The sequence below is a fragment of the Pecten maximus genome, chromosome 10 (assembly GCF_902652985.1).
Source record: "Pecten maximus chromosome 10, xPecMax1.1, whole genome shotgun sequence".
NCBI lineage: Eukaryota > Metazoa > Mollusca > Bivalvia > Pectinida > Pectinidae > Pecten > Pecten maximus.
In genome coordinates this window covers 20,805,470-20,822,432 of record NC_047024.1, presented here as the reverse complement: position 1 = coordinate 20,822,432, position 16,963 = coordinate 20,805,470, and the positions used below count along the sequence as shown (strand labels likewise).

General features: G+C 36.1%; 1 protein-coding gene and 2 non-coding genes across 3 annotated transcripts; 1 reads left to right on the top strand and 2 right to left on the bottom strand.

The window, feature by feature from the left end:
- Nucleotides 1-1,092: 1,092 nt before the first annotated feature.
- On the top strand, nucleotides 1,093-4,041 carry LOC117336458. Its single transcript, XM_033896981.1, has 3 exons — nucleotides 1,093-1,202; nucleotides 1,359-1,916; nucleotides 3,721-4,041. The coding sequence occupies exons 2-3, from the start codon at nucleotides 1,427-1,429 to the stop codon at nucleotides 3,930-3,932; spliced, it is 702 nt and encodes a 233-aa protein (XP_033752872.1). The 5' UTR covers nucleotides 1,093-1,202; nucleotides 1,359-1,426; the 3' UTR covers nucleotides 3,933-4,041.
- An 11,143-nt stretch (nucleotides 4,042-15,184) lies between these two features.
- Nucleotides 15,185-15,294, bottom strand: Trnai-uau. Its single transcript has 2 exons — nucleotides 15,257-15,294; nucleotides 15,185-15,220 (listed from the first exon to the last, which is right to left on the bottom strand). It is a non-coding gene; the product is annotated as a tRNA-Ile (tRNA).
- Nucleotides 15,295-16,430: 1,136 nt separating this feature from the next.
- On the bottom strand, nucleotides 16,431-16,540 carry Trnai-uau. Its single transcript has 2 exons — nucleotides 16,503-16,540; nucleotides 16,431-16,466 (listed from the first exon to the last, which is right to left on the bottom strand). It is a non-coding gene; the product is annotated as a tRNA-Ile (tRNA).
- Between the last annotated feature and the right edge of the window lie 423 nt (nucleotides 16,541-16,963).

The following is a 16,963-nucleotide window of genomic DNA, read 5'->3' as shown; positions in this document are numbered from 1 at the left end:
AAAACCTCATCAGTAATTAATTGACACCAAGCCTATGAAATAAAGGGGTTTGAGACTCAGAGAATCAAATATTCAGTTAGTACGTTTTTCCAAGAAAATTGATGTACAGGTTTTATTAAACATATATGTTACAACTGTTTCTTTTGAATTTAAATTACAAAATTACTGGTTATCATATAACATCGGAGTTTGAGCTTCAGTTAACAAGGTAGGGGTGACTTAAGTCCTTGAAACAAACATGGGGTAGATATGAAAGTGTCTTACTGACCACAGAATAAGTAACTTAGAAATATACAAATATGATGAAAATCAACATTGGAGATTCCGAACAATAATATGCTGAATTATCCCTGTTTAGAAATGTATAGGGCTCTTATACTTCAGTGTAAATCAACGAAAGATGTGATAATAATTTCAACCAGAGAAATGTTGTTCTATATCAAATATATCTGATAGAATACAGGAAATATATATGGGTACTTGATGTTATTGTAGCATAATGCAAGATTATTAAATCAGAATTAGCTTTGACGTCTTATTTTAAAAAAATTGTCTCGTTGAAACACGCTTAATTATGTAATAGCTATGAGAGGGTCTCCATGTTTTGTTGGTGTCTAAGAAGGCGACATCTCCAGACACGATTTTCTTGGTTTCTATTTTTCGAGTGTTTTCGAAAGATAACTTATCCGTCAAACAAAGCACTGAGCTACCTGTCCAAGCCCGTCGGTAAACACCTGCGACGTGCCCCGACTATAAGTATACAAACTTTTAATTGAGTCAGAAGTTTTTAGATGAAGCTATCAAATACTTTAATCGAAAGAATTTATTTTCACACTCTTCTATTTAATTTGCTTTTACTCAATTCAGCATTTTTATAACCTTTTACTCAACAAAGCCAAAGTTTTATTATTTTATCAATGAAAACACATCGTCTGTTTACAATGTACTGGGAAAAGTCTGTTGACCTTACCGCATGAATAATTTGCCTAAGTGCGGAATGCCGCGTTCTGATTGGTCGGGCGGTATCTGTGGGCGTGTCCTAACTGCCGGCCTAGTTCCAGGTAGATATAAGCGTCGAAACGTGTGCGGACTTGTCATTCGGGTAGCCGTCCTCGACTGAACACGCTCAGAAACAGTGTATAAAGCTGACTACCAATTCACGATCCATCAGTGCTAAATCGACTGCCGATTGACAGACAGCGGTAAGTGATAATTTGACTTCAGGTGACGAGCTTCATATATTGTCAATGGCTATTGGTTTTACGGTTATTTTCTGTAAATTTTGACTCGGTGATGCAAAATTTTCTGATTGATTGATGTTTTAAAAAATCTTTAAACCATTTTCTTTCTTTTTACAGATACTTTTTACGTTGGTTGACAGATTTACAGTAACATATTTACTTGGATTTTACCGTATTTTTACACGATGAAGTTGGAGTTTTATACCCTTAGTGCTATTTTCGTCTGTGCCGTGGAATATGTGTATGGTAAAAATGTACAACCGTGTGAAGATGGAATGTACTACGAAAAACGGTCCGAGGACTGCCGCACGTGCTCCGTGTGTCCAATCAACACAATCATACTGACCCCATGTGGCTATTTCGATGACACAAAGTGTGGCCCATTTTCAGATTTTTTCCAATTTCAACAGAAACCCGGAAAATCCTCCATCAACAGGGCCTTTGTACAGATTACCAAAGACACCAGCCTGTCGTCTGCTTCAAGAGCGGAGGTTACAATCTCCCCACGTGCAAGTGACAGCGGCACTTTTTTTGAGATAAGTGATGAATGGTACCTCATCTCCATGGTTTTACTGGGAATCCTCTGTTTCGTCTCGCTTGTCATCGCTCTCTACATCATCTTCGCCTGTTTTGTCTGTAAAAAGGCATCTGACAAGGAAGTCATTTATGAACCAGGTAATTTTTTATTTTTATTTTAATACCGGCGTCATTACCAAATATGAATTTTTTGATTTTCTTGTTCTTTTCCGCTACAGCAATAGCCAAATATAGGGTTCAATACATTCAAAGTTTTTTTCAACAAAAATATTAAAAAAAAAAAAACTTAATTAGTATTTGATGAAACATTTCTTAGATTTTATAGTATAACTAATATTGAAAACCCTAGTTGTCTAATCCAATAGACTTAATGTCGGACTGGCTTGAAGATAATGCTTTTAAACAGGCGTGCAATATGTATGTCTGTTTTCAATAACGAAAAGCTGACAGTATCAGCAGAATTTTGACAGTTATAGACCAATATAAAAACTGACACACCTGAAATATGACGTCACCCAGGTAAATAGTATAGGGAAACTATCGGTGTGTTATGTGACAAGGTCGCGACATGTGATACCTCTCTCGATCTTATCGCAACTTTCTGTTTCTAAAACCGTAAATTTTCACGTCAAACCTGGACAACGGGACATAATTATCACTTCTAACTGAAATGATATACTGTTTTCTTTCGTTCCCTCGTCGACACCTGCAGTCTTTGTTTCGAGATAAAAACTTTGTTATCGTGATTTAAGAACTTGATATTTGAAAATTTCAACATTGAAGTGGATAACGGTCGAACTTGAAAGATTATCTTTAAGATAATATTGTGGTGTTTAAATAATGTATTTGAATAGAACACAATACCAGCGATTTTAATTTACTAAAATTAGTGGTTTGAAAAGATTTATGATGTAAAAATGTTGGAAACATTAGGCTATTTACTGGCTAAATGTCAGGGTTAGGTTTGTGTGGTATATTTTGACTGCGGAGGGGATTAATATTCTGAATCATCTGTCTCGCAGAGAAATAACTATTTCCCCATGTTTCTTTCTTTTAAAAAAGTTATCCATTGCAAAGCATATAAATCATGTTCGTCCGGTTTTGGCAGGTGTCGTCCAATATGGTAGGTCAGGATTATGCCCGCAGACGATTTAGAACGGGTATTACAGTCGTATTTTTATCAGACAGACTGATTACGACAAACTGCAATTTATCGTGTAAGATATCGGGCCAATTGTTAACAATTGCCTTTACTATGGCCAGCAACTTGTGCCTAATAATTACCACACTGAATCGCACACCTGAGTTTTTCACCTGTTTTGTCCACATGATAAACAAATACAAAAGGGCATTGTTCATCGCAGCCAAGCCAATAGGTCTCCCGTCTGAGAATATCTATAGCATTCTTTTGGGGTTTAAATGCAAAATTCCGGTTCTGACTGAACATTTTACATACTTTCAAGGATTAAAACTAACGGCAACACAAAGGTTTGAAAAATCACTTTGTGTGACCAAGTCGAGGAGTATATTTTACCATGTACTATACAGTAAACACTGTCAATAGGTAATTATAACATTAGCAGAGACGAGTTCTTGTTTAAATTCCTGAAATTCTATTTATATTACGAATAGAATGTTGAGAAATTTACATTCATGTGAAGATCCCGTTCCCAGCGTAAAATAAAGGAGAGCTATCATTTTATCTCTCGTTTCGACGTTTAAAATTCCTCAAGTGCTCGCTAATGTACAGGGGTTTGTTGATGTAGAAAGTAGGTATTTTAACAGCTTGTGATAAAATCATTTTCCACGTCTATTTACAGTTATATACCTCTATGTCTAAAAGCCCTATGGCAAATAAAAATATCTACATTAACAGTTTTTAAATAAAACATAATTGTGAGTCACGGTATATGTAAAATGAATTCATTTTTATATTTTACAGAGTACATCACAGTATCTCAACAAGCCTCACCCGGAAGCAACAAATACCGAGACATTTTGGTAACGGCGACTCCAGATGTTCTGATGGGATGCCAGACGTCCTTGACCCCAGTTTACGAGGACGACGAACCGATTGCAATGGGCCGCCCAAACATCTATATCAACCACCAGTACATCGAACCGAAGGATGCTCTGTTTGGCCAGAAGAAATAAACTTTTGACATTTTACAACAAACTAGTGCTAAAAGCATTCTGTGATATCAATATGAATCTGTCTCTGATGACGTCATGGCCTTCCAAATATGGTTGACCGATCCTTGCACGTGACTTGATATAAAGGCGCAGGCGCCGAAGACGTTAGCGACGTCATATTTGCAAGCCAGGACAAAGCAAGAGGTAAGTTCATTAAGAGCACGCATAAAATAGGAAAAAAGAAAATTCCAGATATGTCAGTCTCGGAAATCTCCCCTTTAATTGGCAGGTCTTAAAATATATTTATCTCATTTTAAGAAATGTACAGCCATGCATTTGCAAATGTTTCATAATATACTTTGAAAAACTTACACACTGAAAATAAAATGTCGTTAATTCAGAAATGTAATATGGAGTTATATTTTGTCATTTCAGATTGAATACCTTCGTTTCCACGGCGACAGTATTGCCTTAATGACCTTCATTTCCGAAAGATCCAACCAATTGGCCGCATATGGAAGGTTCCGCTATAAACAGTGACCACGTGACTCAAATTTTATCACGTGAATTATGCCTTCCTTCAGTGTCGGAATCAAAAGTGGACTTTTCAAGGAAATACGGGACAATCATTCTATTTATTTTAAGACTTTTCCCGGAGACCGGATTTATCATTTTATGTTTACTTTTTAATGCTCAAAAGTATGATAATGACTTATTTATTTTGATAGTTTTTTAGGCTTTAAATCTGTACAGGTAGAAAAGCTACGCATTATTCTCATTATATCTGAAAGTTTGTTAGACGAAAGTAATTTATTTTGATGGTCCTAAACATGTTTAAACGATTCCATAAATAATTTATTTTGATACTCTTAGTTTTAAGCGTTTCATCTTAGAAATATCTTCTGGTAGTCTTAAGTATATATCTATGTACATTTTCAACTTTTAGTTTATTTAGTTTAATTTAATTTAGTTGACTTGTTCTATTTCTGAGGTAGAATATTACATTATGAATTATTTATTTCAATTTCTGTGATATGATGATTTGCGAAAAATTAAAAAATCAATGATTGAAAAATATATTGTTTTTATTGTCTTTACCGTCAAAGTGTTGGTAGTAGTTTTCCTAAAAACCAGAGCCAATTCAAACTTTGAAAAGAAAAAAAAGAAGAAAAAAACATTGATATTACGTTTTATAACACGGACTGATTTTCCAGACGAAAAAAAATCAACATGAAAATGAAAATTGGAATGAAGTTCTAGGAACTATTTCGAGGTCCTTGTAAAGGTGGTTTGGCGGAGTGCGACCGACATTTTGTATAGAATTGTACGACTTTATTCTATTACCGACTAACCACCTCCTCGTTTGATGGATCCAAAATTTTGTCTCATTCCTCTTGATAGATATTTACGATCGAAAGTTAAGATCTTCTAGACTGGGTAACTGAGGGAGGAACCTTGATAGATATTTACTATCGAAAGTTAAGATCTTCTAGACTGGGTAACTGAGGAAGGAATCTTGATAGATATTTACTATCGAAAGTTAAGATTATCGAGACTGGGTAACTGAGGAAGGAAACTAGATAGATATTTACTATCGAAAGTTAAGATCTTCTAGACTGGGTAACTGAGGAAGGAAACTAGATAGATATTTACTATCGAAAGTTAAGATTATCGAGACTGGGTAACTGAGGAAGGAAACTAGATAGATATATACTATCGAAAGTTAAGATTATCGAGACTGGGTAACTGAGGAAGGAAACTAGATAGATATTTACTATCGAAAGTTAAGATTATCGAGACTGGGTAACTGAGGAAGGAAACTAGATAGATATTTACTATCGAAAGTTAAGATTATCGAGACTGGGTAACTGAGGAAGGAAACTAGATAGATATTTACTATCGAAAGTTAAGATTATCGAGACTGGGTAACTGAGGAAGGAATCTTGATAGATATTTACTATCGAAAGTTAAGATCTTCTAGACTGGGTAACTGAGGAAGGAAAATAGATAGATATTTACTATCGAAAGTTAAGATCTTCTAGACTGGGTAACTGAGGTAGGAATCTAGATAGCTATTTACTATCGAAAGTTAAGATCTTCTAGACTGGGTAACTGAGGAAGGAAAATAGATAGATATTTACTATCGAAAGTTAAGATTATCGAGACTGGGTAACTGAGGAAGGGATCTTTGATAGATGTTCAACTTTACTATCGAAAGTTAAGATTATCTAGACTGGGTAACTGAGGAAGGAAACTAGATAGATATTTACTATCGAAAGTTAAGATTATCGAGACTGGGTAACTGAGGAATGAATCTAGATGAATCACATGATCATTTTCAAATGGACATTGCTAAGTTAGTTTAGGATTAATTTATTTAAACTGACATTAATGAACCTACAAAACAGTTTGTTAGAGAGTGTATAAAATTGAAACAAAGGGAAACTATGACGCGAGTCGTCAAAGCATTGCTGACGATTATGGAACTGGAATGCCAACCATTCAAGCTATGCCATATGGTACCTCGGATTCCAACGCAGGTTAAATAAGGTCGACTTTTATTCAACATTACTGCATCCAGAAACTCAGGAAAGGTTTAAAAGAAAATTTCCCAGTCTGGGAACTAGAAAGGTTTCTTAAGCGCTCCGGTCCGCTTCTCCCAGTTAATACAGAGTCAAATTACGATGTTTGCTAATTACATCAATATGTTGAAATTAATTTCTTCGGATCAAAATAGCAGACGGATGTCGATCTGTCCTGTTGTTCAGGCAAAGTTAATAAAAAATACATTCTTTATTGTTCGACAGTTACACAATTGCACAAATTAAATGCCTTTGTATCGTGCGATACGCCAGCTTGCAAGTCTATGCGACCCGTTTAGACGGAGACTGGGCACTGTTACAAAAATTCTAACCTGACATCTTTAGAATTAAAACACTAACGCCCGTAAGGGCCTTTGTTGTTTTAAATAGCCGGCCATGATAAGTGAATACGCCCCGGTAACCAGATGGAACCTTTCGGAATTAAATCTTATCTGTACAAATTTTTTCACCTCTTATTTCCCGTAAGGTTTCGTTTACCACCTGTTGAGAATCCTGGCTTTGTCGCTACGCGCTCACGAGGCGAAACGCCGTATTTACATAAAAACTTCTATCTCTACATTGGCCCTCTATAATGTTAACAGCGGCTTGGATGACCCTTCCCTTGGGGTCCGACTATTATCACTGTGAAATGAATTGTATCAAGCCCTTTATCGCTCGCCATGAGAGGGCTTAGGGCTCTATTACACGTATTAAAAGTCAGAAAGAATGTTTAAAAATGTTTTAAAGTATACAAAAAGGACGGGTCTTTTCTTGTACCTGTTTAACCCTTCAAAATAAATTGTATGTACATGTTTGTGTAGTGCGATTTAAAAACATCCCAATGAAACACAAATTATCGTTTTTTAATTGATTAGATTTAATTTGATATTTTCGAAGTAGGTAAAATAAATAAAAATGCTAATTTTTTCGCACATTTGATAGGTTACATGCTCTGGTATCGTTGAAGCCATCCAAAAAGCTTATCAACTTTCAAACAAATTGAATTTCAACACTCAGACATCCCAGGAACATACCAATTAGCTTTTTATCAATTACTTATCATGGCGAGATAGACTGAATGTTTACATGGGAAATGTTGGGTACTTTTTCTTCTACAAGGAATTCATGCACATGTACATTTTAATATGTATACATTACAAACACTCTAATGTTTTAGGAAACTCCTTCCTTCTCCCCATTTTTCTCTTCTACTCACTCCCCCGTTCCTACCTAATGGGGGCCGCGGTGGCCGAGTGGTTAAGGTGTCCCGAAACTTTGTCACTAGCCCTCCACCTCTGGGTTACGAGTTCGAAACCTACGTGGGGCATTTGCCAGGTACTGACCGTAGGCCGGTGGTTTTTCTCCGGGTACTCCGGCTTTCCTCCACCTCCAAAACCTGGCACGTCCTTAAATGTCCCTGGCTGTTAATAGGACGTTAAACAAAATAAACTAAACCAAACCGATCCTACCTAATGTCTTTTGACCCAACCTGACTTCCGCCTTTCATCCAACACGCCGTTGTATTTGAAGGGTTGACAAGTTTTACAAGTTTTTATTTCATCCAAATGCAAAACAAGCATATAGGGAACAGTACAAACATTTTCATAATTATCATGACATAGACAAGCATAAGATGGCGGAGGACCATATTACCATCAATACTACTGTAATGAGATGTACAAGACATGTTGTAACTACATTGTGTTATCAATATACACTGTAAACTCACCAGTTTCAACTTATTGAATTAATATGACAAAACCGTGACGTCATACATAGTAACGACACGTCATAACGGATGACGTCATACTATATAAAAAGCTACAGAAGCAACAGTGACACTGATGAAAAATGATGAATCAATAATAGCAACAAACTAAGATCAATTTAATTACTTGCAAGCAGGGCTTTTCTTTTCGCTGTAGCACGAAACAAATACTTACCCAACATATTCAAAATTTTAACACTTTTACTCGATAATAATTCAATATACTTATACACACTTGGTCGACAATAAAAATACTTTTTGATGTATGTCGCCCTTAATTCGGAATATGCCGGACAGAGAAGTACAAAATGCACTTCATCCTCTACGTCATTTTTATCACAGACAGTACAAATCCTCTGATTTCTAGGGATGTTATTATAACGCCCAGACTCGATATTGAGTCTGTGACACTGCATACGAAATTGGCTTAATAACTTCTTAAATATATGATTGATAGGTTTAATTAGATAGAACTGAGTACAGAAGGAATCCACAATATGTTTATACAAATAACATTTGGGGGATACATCAAAAGCATTATACAATTCTTGAACAAAAACATCATGAATACGTTGGTTGTATATTTGCAAAAAATGATTTTCATTTAAAACACATTGATTTTTCCAAACATATCCAAATCCTAAACTACAAAGTTCATACTTAATATGATAGACCCAATTAGTTTTACAATTAGGTTTTCTGCAATTCAATTCGACTAGAGCATCATAGCATGATTTCAAAATACAATTTTTTGATTTCAATATTTTTAACCAATATTTCATAACAGATGTTTTACGTTGCACATACAATGAATATCTACCGGTTTCAAAAAATACCATAGAGGTATTGACTGTTTTTCTAACGTTAAGTAAATCCTTAAGAAAAAGGAGGTGAATTTTTTCTACTTGTGGCGAAACATCTTGCCCCCAAACTTCACACCCATAATTCAAAATACATGTAACATATGTATCAAATAAGGAGAGTTTTGTTTCCGTGTTAAGGTTAAAGTGTTTCATTTTTCTTTTTAATTGAAAATATGCTTTCCTGCCTTGAGAAGCTAAAGTATCTTGCGCTACAGAAAATCTGCCGTTAAAATTAAAAACCAAACCCAGGTAACAAAACTTATCCACAATTTCTATAGGTTTACTATTGAACGTCCAGCTTTCACCAGGTAATATTCTTTTCTTTTTTCTAAAAATAACAATTTTTGTTTTGTCTGTGTTAACTTTTAAATTCCACTTAGTAGTGTAAGTCTGTAAACAGTAAAGCATACGTTGGAGGTCAGTAACGTCCTCGGAGAACAAAACTGTATCATCTGCATACATTAACATAAACAGGTTAATCAACTGTAAGGAGTAACTTTGACAATCAGACTTTATAAATTCACTTTCCATATCATTTACAAATAAAGAATATAGCATGGGAGACAAAGATTCCCCTTGTAATAAACCGACATGCAAATCGAACATGGCGGATAATTTACCATTAAGTTTCACGCACGAACGTACATTATCATAAATTGATGAAATAACATTAAGTAATCGCCCTCTTATACCACTTTTCCAAAGTTTATGCCATAAATATCGATGATTAATACTATCAAAAGCCTTACTGTAATCAATAAAAACACAATATAGTCGTTTGTTCTGTTCTATAGAATTAATAATTAAGCTTTGTAATGCAAAAATTGCATCTCTAGTACCAAACCCAGGCTTGAAACCAAACTGTGCATCGGTAACAATATCTTCACGAGCGCTCCACTTCAACAAGCGCTTATTTAACATAGACGTAAAAAGTTTAGCTAAATGACTAATTAATGTTATGCCTCTGTAATTGTTAACATTATCAATATCCCCCTTTTTGTGCAGGGGAATTATAACACCTTGAGCCCATGACTCTGGAAAATAACCAATTTGTAGCATGGTATTGAATAACTTTAATAAAACTGGTAGGAACATATTTTTATATTCAATAAAATATTCATTAAGTACCATATCAATACCAGCAGCTTTGCCCCTGGGCAGATCCTTAATTACTTCCAATATTTCATCATTACTAAAATCTACATCTAACTCGGGATATACGCACTCAGTATCATTACTACTTGTAATAACACTATTGTCTGTTTCACCCGCTAGATCTTTGAAATAGTTGAAAAAATCTGTTAATGATACAATGCCAGTCTTAGAGGTCTTATGATTTGAAAAATGACGATAAAACTCCCTAGGGTTATTACGTTTCAATAAATCCAGCATATTGCCTTCCATACTATTATATTTACGTTTCATCTTTCTCTCATAGACTTTATATTGTTTTTTGGCATGGGAGAGAGTAGTTCGGTTAGCTGAGGACCGCTCACTATTAAACTCAGATAAAGCCCTTTTATATCTTTTATACAAATTTCTACAACTGTTGTCAAACCATGGCTTATCCGTTTCCATTTTAACCGAAGTACCAATATGACAGGAACATGAACAATCAATAACTTTACTGTTGGAGATACAAAATTTATCAAACAATTTGCGTGTACATGAAACAAAATCATTGAGACATATATCGACACTTTCTTTCGAGCAATCAAGTGATTCAACACAGCTATGTATTAAAAGTCTGGCGTTAAATATATCACTCGTAACGCTGCTACTGGCCTCATTTGACCATCTTACATTTGTTATAGTGGTATACGTATCATTACCTTGGCAACAGTTACATTGAAAGGTAGCTGATAAACAATCTAAAACAAGAAATATTGGTGCATGATCGGAGTATTCCGTAAAGCCACCTACTTCAAAACTTTTAATAGACGACATTGAACCATTATCCGTCAATGCGTAATCTATAACAGAACAGCCATTCGAATTAACAAATGTTAATTTACCATCCAGATCGCCAGAGGTACGACCATTTATAATTTGAACACCCGTTGTTTTACAAAGATGTAGTAAATAACGACCAAAGGTATTAACTTGTTGGTCCTCTGATGTACGTGTAACTGTACATGGATCCTGAGGGTAACTAATGAACCCCTCAAGCTGACGATGAACGCTATCATGCAGTAAGTCGATAGGTATAAAGTCCGGATCTATGCCGGTCCTACTGTTAAGATCGCCCATTACAAGAACCTTCCCTAATGAACTATAAGAGGCAATGCTGTTCTCAAGTACCGAGAATATATCCTCTTCGTACGAACGATAAAATACAGAACCCTCGGGAGGTAGATATACAAGCGCTAGATAAACACTTTTCTGGTCAGGAAATAGTTTACCATCAATTTTTACCCATACAATGCTGTCTAAAAGTACAGACTCAAGAGAAATGTAATTGTGTAACCATGGTTTGTATAAACATACTAATCCACCACCTTTACATTTTGATCTAACAACAGGTTTAAAGCCTTTAAAACCTTTTACATTTAACTCATCCTTATCATCTAGCCAACATTCTGTTAGGCAAACAATGTCTGCTTCACTGAAGGTGGTACAAAAATCAGTGTTTTCGACTTTATTTATTAACCCTCTCTGAACGTTCCAACAACAAAGCCGTATAGAAGTATTGGCCTCCGCCAACCGCTAATCGGCTGATTTGACGTGAGTCTCATCTGATGTCTGTTCAGAAATAGGCACACCCGTTGTCTGACATCTCGTAGTACCCGTTTGGTTACGTCCGTCCTTGCCTGACTTAACACTATTGTCTTGACGACCCGTGCTTGCTGGGGAACCTGCAGGGGAAAGCGGCGTTGAAGATTGTCGACGTCGCTTTGCATCACGCCTATCACTGTAGTGTGTGCGAGTACTCATAGGTTGGTCAGCAGTAGAAAACCCCTGGGTGGTCTCTACAGACTCTTCACCAGTGTATAATACTCCATCAACGTACATTTTGTCCCTCACAAACTTAACCTTGTGATTGAGTCTACGAAGACGCTTGGCAACGGGATATAGTTTCTTACGAATCTCTTCCACGGCGGACGGAAACTGTTCGTTCACGCCATATCGTGTGCCTCTAAGAAGGTAGGAACGTGAAAGAACTAAACTATGCTGGCTCTGATAAAGAAATCTGGCCACGATAGGTCGGGGCCTGTCCTGTTTCCGTTTCCCGAATCGGTGCACATTACCAAACTCAACGTCTTGGATGTCTAATTCGTTGTATAGGAACGACCTAACTAATGCCTCGGTGTCCTCTCTGACGTTCTCACTTAATCCATTAAAAACGAGGTTGGCCTTCATGGACCGGCACTGAAGGTCAGTTACTATCGACCTCAGTTCATGTCGTTCTTCATATGCCTTTTCTAATTCTACTGACAAAGCGACTGAATCCGATCTATTGGCTTGGCTTTTTAACACACTGATATCAGATTCATGCCTATCTGTCTGAGCCTTCACCGAATCAAACATTTGACCAATCGCTTCAGCGCTGTGCTCCAGATCACGCGTTTGGCAACTCAATGCCCCAAATTTGTCCTCGATATCACGCACGCGCGACGATAAAAGAGTGAGATCATGTTGAACTTTATCTATTTTATTGACTTGTTCCTCAATGTGTTTGAGTCTGTTTTCTATACGTGTCATAAAGTGAACCATGTCTGAATTACTCACTTCCGAAGTCCCTGTGCCCATGGCGTCGTCATATAGCACTGCACGCGACGCCCCTAGTACAGATGACGTAGTTGGTTCCGACCCTGCACTCATAGTGCTGATCAACTGGTGTGCGGGTACAGGAATAAAGCCATACACATTGATTATATAAGCACAATGGAGAAGAATGCACGTGTCGTACACTTCTCTCTCCTATAGAGCCTCACGCCTCGAGTCCGTCACGGTTGATTAGGCATACAGGTGAGCGCAACCGGTGAACAGGTGATCATCAAATACATATACAATGGACAGTCAATTGTTTGAAATAAAATGACGCTTAAATGCTCAGTACTCCAATATATCACCTTCGAACGTGACCGAAATCGAAGTATCAATCATAGTTCAAAAGTTGAGCCAGAAATTAAAGAAACCACACTGGCCAAAACCATATTATATCACAAAAACTTACGGAGTCCCGACACACGTCTAAACACACCTGCCGCCATATTGTTACAGAGTACACACAAAACAATGACAACATCACTATTTCTTCTTAAGTCCTACTGGTAAATGTTTCAAATGGGTATTTTATATAACTAATATAACTGCTAATTTCTAAATGTTGTCAAAGATTGTTGAACATTATTTCCAAACACTTTAATCCATTATCGACCGTGTTTTTACATACATGAAAAATTAACGTATTTGTCAGTGCATAAAAGAGTCGGTTTTAAAGAAATCTATAAATAAATTGGATTAAATGACAAAATCACCCAATAGTTCAAACGAATAACCATTTCCTATTGTTAGCCCGGATATAGGGTTCTTAGCCTTAAACTGTCGTGTGAACTTTTTATCACAGGGCTGACTTTTAACACACATACATGTATGTACTTACACTACATGTATTTCCTTTCTAAGGTAAAAACAATCCCTCAAGTTAAAAAAAAAACCGGACCCAGTGACACCGATAATTGTCAGCCATCTACCTTTGAGTTCGGATACTACAAAGTAAGTAGCGAGCATAAAGTTTAAATAAAATACGAAAGAGAGGAATAGTGTTTCACACGCCAGAGTGGGCAATATTTATCAAGATCAAACATATGTGATTACGTGTAGGTTGTGTCCGCCGGATATCAACACAAAACATAATATTAAATATGATTTCTATGATTAATTTAATACAAATCAGACATAATACCAAAAAAGTTACTTAATTTTATTATTTTTACATCAAAATCACGTTTAATTTACATTTTACGCTAAACAGAAAGTAACATTTACATCTCTCCCTTCTTCAGCTTAGTAAACTGCGAATACATTAGCGTATATGCAGTGAAAAAAGGAACGTCAACTAGACGGCGCCATTTTGAAAGGACTGATCAACGCAATTTTAGCGTTTTCTCCTGTTACCCGATGATCTCTGCACAAAAAGCTAACGTCAACTTAGTACTTTGTCATAAACTAAACTGAATATTGCGGAAATGAGTGCATATTTAACTTCTCAACGAGCTAAGCTAACAACAAATGGCTGAAGCGTACAGTTCCAAGAGAACATTTGACCACGTCACTACTAATCTGTGTCAATAGCCGCTGTGCTTGACAACCATAGATAATCTGAGACGGAAATTGTGCATTGTGAATATATCGATAAATTAGAAATATAAAAGGTATTAAACAAAAATGTCTTAATTTTGTTAACAATACTGGTGTCTTTACGTAGATTCACAGGAACTATATTATCGTAGCAACCACGGCTGCCGTATAGTTACCAACGTCGCAACAAACCCTGCATTTTATTTTTTCATACTGTAATTAAAAAGCGCTCCATTCTGGCCCTACACCAGACATGGTGCCAGGGCCAGAGGAAACTCGGGCTACATAGAATATGTTCGTCGCCAACTGCGGACATACCACCGTATACGCAGTCAAAGTGAGATACAATCCTTAATAAGAACATAAACTGTTTAAATCAAAACAAAATACACTGATATATACATAATGTATATCTCCATATTGACAGGCATGTAGTTTTTTCATTTTATCGTTATTCAAATTAGGTGACTCTTTAACTCATGCGAACAATTGTCACGTGCTCCCGTCCTTAAATGACATTAGCTGTTAATAGGACGTTAAACTAAATAAACCAAACCAAACCAAGCTCTCGTATTTCCATTTTACTGATAAAAAGTACACGTATGCATATTGAAGATCAGAAGGAGGTTTTTGGAACTGTTTCACGCGCATATTAACGTTATCAAAACATAATAAGCACAATGCTACTCAAGAATGAACAGTGGTGTCGTTAGTCTTAGATACCGACATTTAATAATTGTCCATAAAAATAAACACTGCTCCGGGTGAGGATCGAACTCACAACCTCCGCATTCCTCGTCCTGTGTCGAGCACAGGGAAGGTACTGTCTATAAGTACGGCGCGCTAACCGATTGTGCCACCGGAGCAGATGTATCATCGCCATATATGTGTATAACTTGTATAAACCGCAATTGAACGCCGTATCGGTATCGGATATATACACACACTTACACATCTACTTGAGATACTTATACGTACACAAGTTTATTCTGATTTACAATTATGAAATATTACAAGTCTGTTTTCAGCTACAATAAAATGGTTTTAACACGTAAAAAGTTTTATCATGAAAAAAATGTAATTAAATCAGGCAAGTTTTTAAAATGTAGAAACTGCATTACAAAGCAAGCTCACTTTTACCATGCAACACACAATATGTATCTAATTGAATTATTTAACCATTTTCATGGTTTGATGTCCCGTTAAGTTTGGTCATGACGTCAGCCTCTCGTTTGCGAGGTGTATGCGTGTGATGAATGACACACGTTGTGAAAGCACGGAACAGACGCCGACTTTAAAGTGCTATCTCACTGGAAGAATACTATCGAATGCACCCGGCAGGACACCCCTTCCGGTCACATGGTACCGTTCTAAGTGCTAAGTGCTAAGCAGGTTTAGACTCTGGTATGTCTCGGCTAGGAGGCATAAACCAAAAAAAAACATCACAGGGGCGAACTCTCAATTGAGGCCAAACGTGAGGCGATGTCAAGGGAGAAATTAGGAAGAAGAAGGTTATTCAGAAAGAATTCATAGTAAAATCACATTATGAATCGGGCAATTGGACAGCGATAATAATTCTTACGCCCTACCTACAGGGCAAATATGATATTGTTGTTTACAACATATCTTAAATATCTAAAAACAAATATATATACATACATAACGTTTACGAGATATATATTTATTTGAACATTTTATGAAATTATCATATATAATATTTCCTCTAAATGAGACTCATCGTGAGAGAGACTAGAAATCCACTTTGTCATAGAATATGTAATATACATTATATAATATAATTATATATATAACAATTATGTATATAACAATTATATATATAATACAATTATATATATAATACAATTATATATATAATACAATTATATGATTGTCATTTCTTCTTAAAATGTAAAAGATGAAACATCTCCTTACGAACTGGCCAATTAAAAAAAACATTCGATACATTAGATCTATATCTACCTAGTTTTATCTAAAAATAGTCTGCTCCGGGTGAGGATCGAACTCACAACCTCCGCATTCCTCGTCCTGTGTCGAGCACAGGGAAGGTACTGTCTATAAGTACGGCGCGCTAACCGATTGTGCCACCGGAGCGACTTGTTCGCCAGGATCGACAAGATCGTCTAGTATATGATGTTAGGCGAGGTGGTTCACAGTATCGATCTGTTGAAGTCATAATGATAAATTAAGCATAAACTTTATATTTCACGTCTGTCTTCAAACGTCTATGTGTCTCTGAAATTATATCGATACTGCAATATTTGTACAGTTATATGTAATTTTCTTACATCTTAAATCAATAGACCGTATTTAATTAACATGATGAGCATGACACACCTATTTTTATTATCATTTTTCTAAAATTCAATAAATAAATTAACAAATAAATAAATAAATAAATAAATGAAAGCCAAATATGCCACGTAGCGTTCTATATATTGACCTCCGTTTATCGTGAGCCGTTTGTAATGTCACGGTTAAGATAGATAGCTATGGAAGTGCATGGTTATGTGAAAC